General features: G+C 35.3%; 1 protein-coding gene across 1 annotated transcript in view; it reads left to right on the forward strand.

The window, feature by feature from the left end:
- The first annotated feature begins 471 nt into the window (after nt 1–471).
- The window catches only part of ADAD1 (adenosine deaminase domain containing 1), a 48,071-nt gene continuing 35,621 nt past the window's right edge, over nt 472–12,921 (forward strand). Inside the window, exons 1-4 of the mRNA XM_046657369.1 lie at nt 472–643; nt 1,406–1,594; nt 3,988–4,155; nt 9,795–9,863. Coding sequence (XP_046513325.1) covers nt 472–643; nt 1,406–1,594; nt 3,988–4,155; nt 9,795–9,863 — 598 coding nt within the window. The remainder of the gene's footprint in view (nt 644–1,405; nt 1,595–3,987; nt 4,156–9,794; nt 9,864–12,921) is intronic.

The following is a 12,921-nucleotide window of genomic DNA, read 5'->3' on the forward strand; positions in this document are numbered from 1 at the left end:
GAGAGGTTGATACCCGGAGGAGGGAGCAACGGCGTCTGGAGCTGCGGTGGCCGGCAAGCCCGCAGCCTGCAGCCGGGCCTGCTGGTGAGTGTGAGCTGCCCGCCCGCCCGCGGGGTCCACCCGACAGGGCAGGAAGGACAATTTTGGTGGGTGGGGGTTGGGCTGGGCCTGGGGAGGCCGCCAACGGGCCGCTGCAGGCTCATGTTTCTGAATTTTCTTTTTCTCAGCTTTTTCCCTGACTCCTCCTTCTCCCTTTGTAGCAGTGCTTGTGGAAGGGAGTTGGAGAGGACAGGTTCCACGCCTACTAAAACTCTAGTCACAAAGGCGTCGTGACGTCAGAGTGATTTAGCTCTTGTGTGAGTGTGTGTGTAAAGGCCATTGATGGAATTGTGCGTTTTTTTTTTTATTTCTGAGTATTTTTGGTTTATTTTTTGTTTTCTGCCCACTTTCTTATAATTTGTAGGTGAGAAGATGTCTGGCAACAATGACTGGTTTCAGAGTTCCCGGGTCCCTAGCTTTGCTCAGATGCTGAAGAAGAACTTGCCGGTTCAGCCATCCGCCCAGACGGTAACTGCGCCCACGGGCTACAGCTCGGAGAGTTACGCCCTGTCGAATATGGCATCCAAGGTTACGCAAGTGACGGGTATGGGCTGCTTTTTCATTTGCGGTAATGTCTAAGTTCTTTAAAATTCTAGAATGGCCTGTGAGTTCTGTTGAGCCGCTCGTTTAAATATTTCCTGGATGTGTATCCGTTTACCTGTGGCCACGTCCCACCTGGAACCCGGATTTGACTTCCAGCGCTACTGTAGGAGGCCTGTAGAAATCCTTCCCCTTATGCTCACTTAATTGTTTTTTACCGCTTGACTGTTCACGTCGAGTGTGCCTTGCCTTTTTGGGGTGAGGCTGTTAGCCCCTTCAGGGAAGGAGCTGGACATAACACTGGTTTGTTCTCCACGTGGCACTCAGCACGGTGGTAAGTATACTGCAGGGACAAATACGCTTTAAAAATTCGATTGAATTCAGTGTGAAAGATAGTATAAAATAGTCGGAAACAGAAACTAGGTTCTAGTCCCAGATCTGTGTCTTACTCCATTCTAGGCCTTAGTGACATTGTGCATAAAAGTGCTTAGAGAGCCTCGGAAGACAATGACATTACTGAAATTGTCTTTGATATCACTTGATGATATGATAGTGGTGGGGCTCCTTTGCAAAATAGTACTCTAGAAGATAGGTACAGTAACAGGTTGCACTTGTGTGCTAAAATTATTTAGTAGAAACTTATTTGTAATGAAAAACACATGTGACTAAGTGTGTCTGGGACGGTCTTCCCTTTTAGGGAAAGGGTTAGTGCTTTTGCTTATTTTTTCATTTTACCAAATTGACAAGTGTAAACATTTATTTTTAGGTAATTTTCCAGAACCATTCTTTTCCAAAGGTCTTTCATCTGTTTTAAATCCTGTCCTTCCTCCAAAAAAAATACCTAAGGAATTTATAATGAAATACAAACGTGGAGAGATAAATCCCGTGTCAGCCTTGCACCAGTTTGCACAGATGCAGCGAGTTCAGCTTGACCTTAAGGAAACAGTAACAACAGGCAAGTGCAAAATTATATCTGGTTATTACAATACTGGGAAACATTTTCCTGTTAAAAGCAGAGCATATAAGTAGTACTACAGTTGATTATTTTCTACATTCTCGTAATGTTGGGGTTAGATAACTACTAGTATGTTTTGACAAGTATATTTCAGAAATTTTTGTATTCATGTTTCTTTAGCCTTTTGAGCCTCTGCAAATAACTCACATATACGAAATTTTTATAATCATTGAATTTTAACTTTTTGTGTATGGCTAGTTGAATTGAAATCTCATCAGCCTGGTGGATTGTTTTCAGATGTAAATACTAGTTGTAGAATAAACACGCTTTTGTAGGGATGTTAAATATTTGGACTGTGATTATTATCTTATGAGAAGGATTCTGTGATGATGATACCTAACAAAAATTATAGTCAAAATAGTACCTACATGCTTGATACTCAGGCTAAAAGTATGCGAGTCAAAAAAGCATAATCTTTTAAAAAATCTCTATATGTGTACATAATGTGTGTGTGTATATTTTTGTCCTCATACAATATCAAGTAGCGTGGTTTCTTTAATTTTCTCTTCCTGGTACTATTGCCAATATGGGTCTCAAAGCATCTTTGCAAAAGAATTTGAAGTTTTTGAGATTTTAGTAAAGATTGTCATAGTGAAGTCAAGTTTCCAGTCTCTTGTTTTGGATGAAATAGTAGTAAACTAACAGATGACAGAAATAGAATATTAATGTAGAAGGTGGAGTTTTCCTACGTCCTGTTACTGCAGGTTGGATTACTTCATGTGATCAATACTGTGAGCTTAATTTCTGTGTAATTAGTTAACTTTCCTCTATTCTTCTCACACTGCTCTTGGAAAATGTAAACTATTGGTCAAGGAAGAAAAAAAATTGATCAGGACAAATCTTCGTTGATCTGAGCAAAAACTGCTCGAAAACATAACCCATGACTGTTAAGTGTTTATTTTATGTGCATAGTACTAGTTGGGTAATCTGATTCAGAGGTTTGGTAGTTAGATCAGAGTATTAGTATTTTTAACAAGCTCTACAGGTGATTTAGATTCATATTAAAGTTTGAGAACCTGGGATATAAACAGAATGAAGCTTAGAGACTCAGCACTCTGACACAGAGTACTTAATTAACAAATCTGATGTTTAATATCTCACACGTAAGAATCATCTAGGCCACTTGTTAAATATACAAAATATTCTCAGCTTTAGTAAATTTGGATTGGAACCCAGCTGATCATGAAGGAAGGAACGTGGGAAACTGAGGTCACAGACAGGAGGAGGAAAGCAGTTTACCTAGATACAGTCAGGAGTTGCTTGTAAAACCTTGATATACATCTTAAAAAAAACTCCCAGAAGTTAATGTAATATATGAGAAGATAATAACAATGAGGCTTAGTGAAGTGACATTGTACCTTGCCATCCATAACTAGAGTGGAGACTTAAGTTTCCTAAAGGTCTCCTAAACTCTGAATACCAACAAGTAAAACTTGAACTGGAAAAATCTTTGGCCTGTAAATTTAGAAGATGATTCCATTTCATTTTTCATCAGGCAAATATGAAAACTAGGTAAAAGTGTGTAGAGGTAATCCTTATAGGAATTTTTGATGACTAGACATTCAGTTTAATTCTCTAGCATGTCTTTTATTGTTTGTGTTTTGGTTTTCCTTGTGAATTCCCTCTCTCTACCTGCCTTAAGGTTATGGTGGGTTGAGTTGCTTACCATGACTCCCTGATGGTGCACAGAGTTTCTTCAAAGGGATCTCTTCTGTTCTGGAGCTTAAAAGAGTATCGGGGCACTCATGACATGGGAAAAATTCAATTTTATTGGTGCAGTCATATGTCACTTAATACGGGGATACAGTGAAATCATCTTGTACGAACATCATAGTGTACTTACACAAACCTAGATTGTATAGCTTACTACACACCTAGGCTACATATGGTACTAATCTGATGGGACTACCATGGTAATGCAGTCCATTGTTGACTGAAAGGTCGTTATGCAGTGCATGACCGTATTGAAGTTTAAAAGGAGAGATGTTGACAGAGGCTCCACATTGTACTTCTCATTGGGTATTCTGTATATATTTGGATTATAGGCTAGGCATTATACAAGACACTGTCTCTCCATGTATGACCTGTACTCTAAAGCTGGCACTACCACTCATGCTGAATCTGGAGCCAACCTGGCTGCTTGAAGGATTCCTCAGAATTAGTTGAGGAGCCCACCCAGCTTTACTTGTAACCTGTACGGGCACTACAAAAAATCTGATAGGCAGAGATAGTTTTCCAGAATTTTTGTATTGGGATATTTTCCTATGTAATAGACATCTTTTGCAAGATCATACTGGGAAGTATTGGAGCATTCATTTGAGTTCTTTTTCAAGGTAATGTTATGGGACCATATTTTGCTTTTTGTGCCGTGGTGGATGGTATTCAATACAAGACTGGACTGGGACTAAATAAAAAGGAGTCTAGATCCAATGCAGCAAAATTAGCTCTTGATGAGCTTCTACAATTGGATGAACCTGAACCAAGAATTTTAGAAACATCAGGTAAATATTCTTGATTATAAAGTATTCTTAAAATTAGCATTTTCCAAAAGTGATCATCTGAAAGATTTATGTTAATGAATAGTTAACTTGGCAACTACAAGATAGAAGTAGCAGGATTTGAATAATTTCTTTCCATTGCTATCTGATTGCCTGACGTATTTAGTAGTAGTTAAAATGCTGTTGTTTATTTCAGCACCAAAAAAATATAAACATGTTGCTGAACTGTCTGATAAGTTGTCAAGTTGTCAGTGGATTCGAGTCCTGACACTTGGTTTTCTTTATAACTTACTGGATTCTTATTATGCACGTAACACTGTGCATTTAATACTTAGAGATTTTTAATGCTGTTTTTGTCATGTTTGCCTATGTTAAATTCAGTAATGGTAGAGTTACTTAAGAAAATAATGGCCTAAAGTAGTATAGCAAATAGCTTATGAGTGTAAACTCCAGAATTAGATTGCTCAGGGTGGAATGTTGAACCTGGACAGACAAGTTATTTGCCCTCTAAGTTTCATCATTTGAAAAGTGGAGACAATGATAGTAACTACATCGTATGGCTGTCATTAGGATTAAATAAATAATTCATGCAAAGCCTTTAACCAGTGCCTGGTGAATAATACATAATCAAATAATAGTAGTTCTTATTAAATATTATTCACTCTGAGAAATATGTTAGCATGTTATATATGTTACCATAGTAGGCAGTTTTTGTCAATATTCTTTTCATGTTAGATTATATTTGAGTTTAGCTGTAAATGAGACAACTTTAAAATTTGTTTGATTTAAACAGTGGTGATAAATGCATTCTTTTAAAATTCAAATCATTACTTTATTCTACTACTGGACTTTTCTTGTTTGTTGGTTTTGTCTATTTCAATTTTTATTTTGGAGTACTTAAGGTCATTTTGTCCTTTCTCTAAGTTGAATTCTTGTTTCATATGTTTTTATTTTTCTGTTAATTAAAAACAAAAGGGATTTCTCGTTTTCAAATAGTTTGTCATACTTTGGATTTAATAGGTACTTAAGAAAATGTTAACTTTTATGTTATTTTCTGTTCACTATTTTTCAGATTTAATAGTTTTTTAGGGTTAGGTATGATGATTTTGGTAAATGTCTTATACATTCTGGCACTATAAATGTCATTTTGTCTTTTTTTAAAATACTTGGATTTGTTTTTTGCATGTTATTTGAACTATAAAGAGCAATGATGCAGTGATTTCACTTTTGTTGTAGAGTATACTTTTCTAGTTCAATATAAAATTACTCCTTTTTATTTTATGTGTATATTTTATATATATATATTTCATCTTGAAATCTTTTTAATGCTCATGATGCTACTTCTAGTTATTTTTTTGTGTTTGTCCAGTGTCTTTGACTATCCTTTTTTATTTTGTTTTTAATGATTTTCTGTTGGGCATAAAATTAGGTGGTTTTTGACATAATCAAAGAATATTTTAAGAGAAAATTTAACATTTGACTTTATTATAAACCTCTGATAAGCGTCATGTTATGGTTTCTTTTGATTTTTCCTCTTTTTTGTCATATGGATAATGTTTTCATTTATTTTTTTTCTTTTAAATATTTGGAAGGTAATGACTTTAACCTAGAAACCCATCTTTCTAATATGAAGTCAATTTTGACAATTTTGAGTCCTGATTTTATCATGTGATAACCTTACCAACTTTCGTGTTTGTCTGTCATTCATTTGTTTGGTCTTATGCATAAAGTGAATAAATCCTGCTTGCCTAGAACTTAGTATGACTAGTGGTTTATTCAGATTTATGTTTTTTTATAGATATACCCTTGCCTTTCCAGAGTGTTTAACAAGTTAATGTGAAATACAGAACCTGTGACAAATAATATTCTTAAGTCATTCCTTCAGTTTATTAATGGAGATTCTTTACATATAGTGATTATGTTATCAGCCATCAAACCACCTGGGTGTGTCCCTAGTTATATTTTCCCAGTTTCCTTCCAACCATAGCATGCAGTAGAATCAATAAATCTATCAGGATGTGCTATGTTCCAGGGACTGTAGGTAGGTACTGGGAATCTAGAATCAAATAAGACCTGTCCTCTACCCTCAAGGAACTAAAATACTTGGTTGAAATCAAGTTAAAACATATTTACAGAATTTCCCAAGCATCTCATTTAATTATCCAAAAAGGATATTTACGGTTGACTTCTCATGATAAATGCTTTCTCACTGTTTTCAAAATGTTTATTTAGGGCCAGCACTTGTTTTGCCTAGTGGTCTACAATCTTTAGAATCTTTACAATTCATGTTTTTAAGCAAGTATTTTTTCTGTCCTTTGTGAAAATTAAGGTAGCATTTTCCCGGCTCCACTGACACGACTTTTACATTCACCATTATTTTCTCAAAAAGTGCCAGTAGTGCCTTAATTGAGACTAAAAGTTCTTTCAAAATATTTTTTCTCTTGGCACAGAGCCTGGAAATAATTTAGTTAGGTCATCTTTTCTCTTATAGTGAACTACACTTTCTTCTTTAAAATATTCGATCTGGACAACTGAGTTTAAAGATTGATTTTTCTTGTGAAAGGGTATAGAAGATGAGTCAATTATTTCTTCTCTTTGCTGTTAACCTTACATTAATTTTTCTAGTCTCCTCTTCCTCATTTATAACATAAAACTTAAAAAACTTAATTTTTTTCAAAATCCTGAACTCATCAGAATTATTTTTGATGTATATCTTCTTTCATATTTTGTACATGGTTTTTTTAAGTATTTTTTTTATTAACTGTATAAAAACTCTTTTGCTTTAATTTTTTTCAAGGGCATTGTGATTAATGATAATATGTTAGGTTTTGGAAATCTTTCACACTTTGGCCCAATGATTTAGGAATCTAGCTCTAAGTTTAGTTTATTTCAATACCTCTTTTAAAAACATAATTTAAAAAGTTTTTAGTGTGGTAAAAATAACATAAAATAAAATTTTATAATGCGTATATATAAAACATAAAATCTACCATCTTAGCCATTTTAAGTATATAGTTCAGTAGTGTTAAGTATATTTACTTTGTTGCACATCCAATATCCAGAACTATTTTCATGTTACAAAACTGAAATTCTATACCCATTAAATAATTACTCATTCTCCACTTCATCAAGCCCATGGCAATTACTATTCTACTTTCTGTCTACTCTAGCTATCTTATATAAGTGGAATCATATAGTATTTATGTTTTTGTGACTGGCTTATTTCATGTGGCGTAAAGTCCTCAAATTTCATCCATTTTGTAGCACGTGTCAAAATTTCCTTCCTTTTTAAGACTTAGTATTCTATTATATATATGTATATATAACAACCACATTTTGTTTATCTGTTCATCCATTGGTGGACACTTGAATTGCTTCAACTTTGCCTATTGGGAGTAATGGTGCTATAAACCTGAGTGTAGAAATATCTCTTCAATACTCTGCTTTCAGTTCTTTTGGTTTTATACCCAGAAGTAGAGTTACTGGATCGTATAGCATTTTTTTGTGTGTGTGAGGAAGATTGGCCCTGAGCTAACATCTACTGCCAATCCTCTTTTGGCTGAGGAAGACTGACCCTGAGCTAACATCCATGCCCATCTTTCTCTGCTTTATATGTGGAACGCCTGCCACAGCATGGCTTGCCAAGCAGTGCCATGTCCGCACCCGGGATCCGAAGTGGCGAACCCCGGGCCGCTGAAGTGGAACCTGTGCACTTAACTGCTATGCCACCAGACTGGCCCTATCATATGGCAATTTTATTTTTAACTTTTTTGAAGAAATGCTGTATTGTTTTCCATGATGACTGTACCATTTTACATTCCTACCTACAGGGCACAAGGGTTCCGGTTTCTCCACCTCTCACCAACACTAGTTATTTTTTGTCTTTTTGGTAGTAGTCATCCTAATGGATGTGATGTGATATCTCATTGTGGCATTGATTTACTTTTCCCTAATGATTAGTGACAGTTGAGCATGTTTTCATATGCCTGTTGGCCATTTGTGTATCTTCTTTAGAGAAATGTCTCATTCAAGTCCTTTCTCCATTTTTGAATTGAGATGTTTGTTTTTTCGTTGAGTTTTAGGAATCCTCTATCTAGTCTGTATATCAATCCCTTATCAGATAGGTGATTTGCAAATATTTTCTTCCCTTCCACGATTTGGGTTTTTACTCTGTTAATAGTGACCCTTGATTCACAAAAGTTTTGAATTTAAGGTCTAATTTGTCCATATTTTGTTGCCTATGCCTTTGGTGTCATAGCCAAGAAAATCATTGCCAAATTCATTGTCATGACGCTTTTCTCCTTTGTTTTCTTCTCAGAGTTTTATGGTTTCAGCCCTTAGTTTGGGTCTTTGATCCAAATCAAGTTAATTTTTGTATATAGTGTTAGGTAAGGATCCAACTTTATTCTTTTGCATGTGGCTGTCCAGTTTTTCCAGCATCATTTGTTGAAAAGACCGTCATTTCCCCCATTGAATTAGGTATTGACACCCTTGTTGGGAATTCATTTGACCACATACATAAACATTTATTTCTGGGCTCTTTATTCTATTCCATTAGTCTATGTATCTGTTTTTATGCAGTCACTACGCTGTTTTGGTTACTGTCACTTTGCAGTAAGTTTTGAAATCAGGAAGTGTGAGTCCTCCAACTTCTTTTTCAAGATTATTTTGCCTGCAGTATATGGTGTTTTAAGATGCAGACCAACTTGTACAGTCACATTTTGTTTATTGAAATTATTTTTGTCTGATAAACAGGATTTAATATCTTTAGATTTCATTCTACTTGAGTGCTACTCACTTGAGTAAAAGGGAAAATTGCATATCTTTCTCTGAGTCTTTACAGTTCTGCTTATCTAAAGTCCAGAGTGTATGTATCTAACTATGGTCAGCATTTGCTTAAGTAATGTGAACCCCAAGATGACATTCTCAATCTCTCCTTGCTGGCTTCTGTATGTTCAACCAGTTTCTCATCTTTCTCAAAGTTAAGTCCAAAGTACAAGTTCTGTTTGCTTTCTTTGTCTTTATGAATGATTCTTGAGAAATACTACTTTAGTTGAACTTTTGCTCTTGGTGCCTCTTCATTTAAACTTTCCTGATCTTTTTTTGTTCCTTTGGTTTAGTGTCATGTTCTTTTCTTGTTTTTCCTGGATTCTCTAACTTGGGAACCAAATTGGAAAGCTATTGCAAAGAATGGGACTAAGGGCTTTGAAAACTTTGTAGTATTACCCTAGAAAACACTCTGGTAAAATAACATTAAAAATGATAATTTTTTACTTATTAATTTTCGATAGAATGTTAATTTTCAACGTTTTACATAGTATTACTATAAATAGAAAATTGTTTTTAAGCATATAAATCAGGGTTTCATTTTAACCACTTTTCAGAACGTTGGATGTATTACGAAGCAAGCCGTATAGTAGAATAAGATTAGGAAACCCAAAAAGTGTTTGCATAATTGAGTTCAGTATAGGAAAGACATTTTATCGAGGCTGAGCTAATGGATATTTGATGGCCTAGAGTTGGCAGAGGTATTCAGAAAAAATAATCAATGTTGGATTGCTATTTTATTATAGAAAAGTGAGGTACCTGCTGTTTGGCACATTGAAGTTTCATGTTTCCTTATCTTTTTGTTATATTTACAGGTCCTCCTCCTATCCCTGCAGAACCTGTTACTTCACCCGAACCAGCATATGTTTCAAAAGTACATTATGGTAGGAAAGTCCTTTATGATCTTTCTTTTTAGAAGAGTAACCCATTTAAAAATTACAACATAATTAAATATGTGTAGGTATGAAAATATACATTAATATTTTATCATTCAAACCTGTCACACTTCTACAAAGAGGAGAATTTCCTTCCATACTCTACTAAAAATTAGAGGTAATAAGGAACAGAGAGGAAAGATTGAAAAAATGGCTTTTTTTCTATAAGGAGATGGTTCATCAATTTTATGTAACTGCTTTTCTTGAGAATTCTTTGTTTTGGGTTTGTTATTAATGAAAACCAGTGACTCTCTGGTGCTTGATGGTTGGGGTATTTATTTCGGATAATTGCTTCACTTTCTTTAATGGCAATTAGTTGTCACTCAAGCCCAAGAAAACTACACCTGCAATTGAAGTTACTAGTTGTATGACCTAGGACCACTTGCTTCTTTGTGCACCTTAATTTCTTCATCTGTAAAATGGCCATAACAATAATTACCTCCTGGGGTCATTATGAGGATTAAATGAATTCATACATGTAAAATTCTTAGATCATGCCTGGTGCACAGTAGGTACTCACTAAATAGCAACTATTTTATTAAAATACTTTATCATATTAACATTGTATGTTAGTTGTTGTGTGCTTTTCCCATTAGATTATGAATCCCCTGAAAGGCAGGAAATTATTCTTAATTTATACATTGCCTACATAGTGGCAACACATCAGACTTTAAAATTTCGAGTATTTGTAGGATTAAAATGAAAAAGAAAGAGAGCCTTTCTCTCTCTTTTCCTGGACTGGAGGTTAGGATTTGTAAACAGTTTTATGCCTATTCAAGCTTGGGTTTTCATTGTCTTTCTAAGACAAAGAAAGGATGTGCACGTTTGTGTGCTTGCATGGAGTAAAAGGAACAGACCAGGGAAAATAGGCACATTCAAAAGGCAAAATCTAGTAATTGTTACATATAGTCACTTGACCTAACAGTCATAGAATTGATGACCAGAAGGGCAGTGAGGGATCAGTCCAATAGCAGTGATCTCTTAATATGGAACAGGACTCTAGTCTTTTCATTTCAGCCTCTGTGGACATTTTTAATGAATACTGGGATAGAATCCCAGGTCAGTGATGGGCAAATAACATAGATTACTATTACCTGAGGAAACAGATCAGTCTGTGAGGAAGAAGGTGTATGTGGTTAACAGTATGTTTAAAGAAATACAAGAGTAGAGTCAGGTTTGGTAGGCTGTCTGTTTGATAGAAGTCAAATATCAGTCAGAAAAGAGAGCAAACATCATCCTTCAAGCTTACAAGTAAACACAGGAGTTGGACATTATCACTTGAAGAAAAAAGATTTGAGAGCCTCAAAAATCTCCTGAACAGATCCTGTTCGGCCAGTTATAGAGGGTATCACTATTTTACAGCCTGTCTACCTTCTTTTGAGGAATATTAGCCTGAACTAACATCTGCTGCCAATCCTCCTCTTTTTTCTGAGGAAGACTGGCCCTGAGCTAACATCGTGCCCATCTTCCTCTACTTTATATGTGGGATGCCTGCCATAGCATGGCTTGCCAAGTGGTGCCATGTCCGCACCCGGGATCCGAACCAGGGAACCCCAGGCCACCAAAGTGGAAAGTGTGAACTTACCCGCTGAGCAACCCGGCCAGCCTCTAGCCTGTCTGCTTTGCCTTGTTTTAACTGGACCATATCTTCATTAAAAGTAGTGATACAGTCACGTGCCACATAACAATGTTTCGGTTAACAAGGGACCGCATGTATAATGGTGGTCCTGTAAGATTAGTACCATGTAACCTAGGTATGTAGTAGGCTATACCGTCTAGGTTTGTGTAAATAGACTCGAAGATGTTCGCACTGATGACAGATTTCTCAGAACGTATCCCCATGTTAGCAGTGCATGACTGTATATTAGTTCTGAAGATAGATTCAGGTGACTCATGATACTGTTGCTTGAAATTAGCAACTTGGAATCAAAGAAATGGTGTTAATTGGCATTACGTATGTCATATTTTTATCTCATCATTCATTTCCAATAATTGGTGAGAACATTTATTTCCATAATAGCCAGCACATGTGTATAGGGAAAACAGTATTGCACTTGCTCCTTATTCCTTCAGATACATGCTAATGATAGTTACAGTTAGTAACTAAGATTTGATTATATTCACAATATTATTTCTTTCAACACTGAATTAAGATGAGTGTGTTAACTCCCAAATGTTCTTTATGATATTCAGGTGCAACATTTTTAATGTGCAGCAAAACATTCTCTTGCCACACACACATGATTTTCTGTCAGAACTTATTTTCTATTTTATGTCATAGCACATTTTTGCTAACTGTATAGTCCATGATTAAATAGATCATAGTACATTCATTCTGTGGAACCATTAAGAGTGAGGTAGCACTAACATCTACCCTTGAATGATGCCCAAGACCAAGTAAATGCAAAAAGTGGGTTTTAGCATGCTCCAATTTTATTTTTTTAAGTGATATATGTGTATTTTTATAGATGATTTCTCAAAATATCCGTAAGAAACTGGCAATAGTTGTTTCATTTGCAGGAGACTTATGTATCTCGCTTGTATTGCTGTTTAAATAAATAGTTAAACTTTAAAATAACATTAAAAGAATACTGCTTCTCCTGTATCCTGAGTTTTTGGTGATAAGCAGAGGCAAGTTGCTGAGTACTTCTCATTCATATTTTTACTAGATAAGGGCCAAAAGCTAATTTCTACAACACAAATTTATGGTTTTGACCATTTTAAGTGAAATAATATATGCCAGCATGCAATGTTAATAATGATCACCTCCAAATTGTACACTTTGTGATTGGATAAAACAATTTACCAGTAGTTCATTCTTCTTTCCTTCTAGAGCTTCATTTTTTGGTTAACTTTTTGACTGTTCTTTTAGTCTTTTTGATAATATGACTTTACCTTTTTTTATCAAGAAGAGAGCACTAACATTAACAAAGAAAAATTCAAGTTTAACAAATATAAACAGAAACATTTAGATGGGCTAAGTGAAATGAGCTGTATCCAGTTATCA

This window comes from Equus quagga, chromosome 3 (assembly GCF_021613505.1).
Source record: "Equus quagga isolate Etosha38 chromosome 3, UCLA_HA_Equagga_1.0, whole genome shotgun sequence".
In the NCBI taxonomy this organism is placed as follows: Eukaryota; Metazoa; Chordata; class Mammalia; order Perissodactyla; family Equidae; genus Equus; species Equus quagga.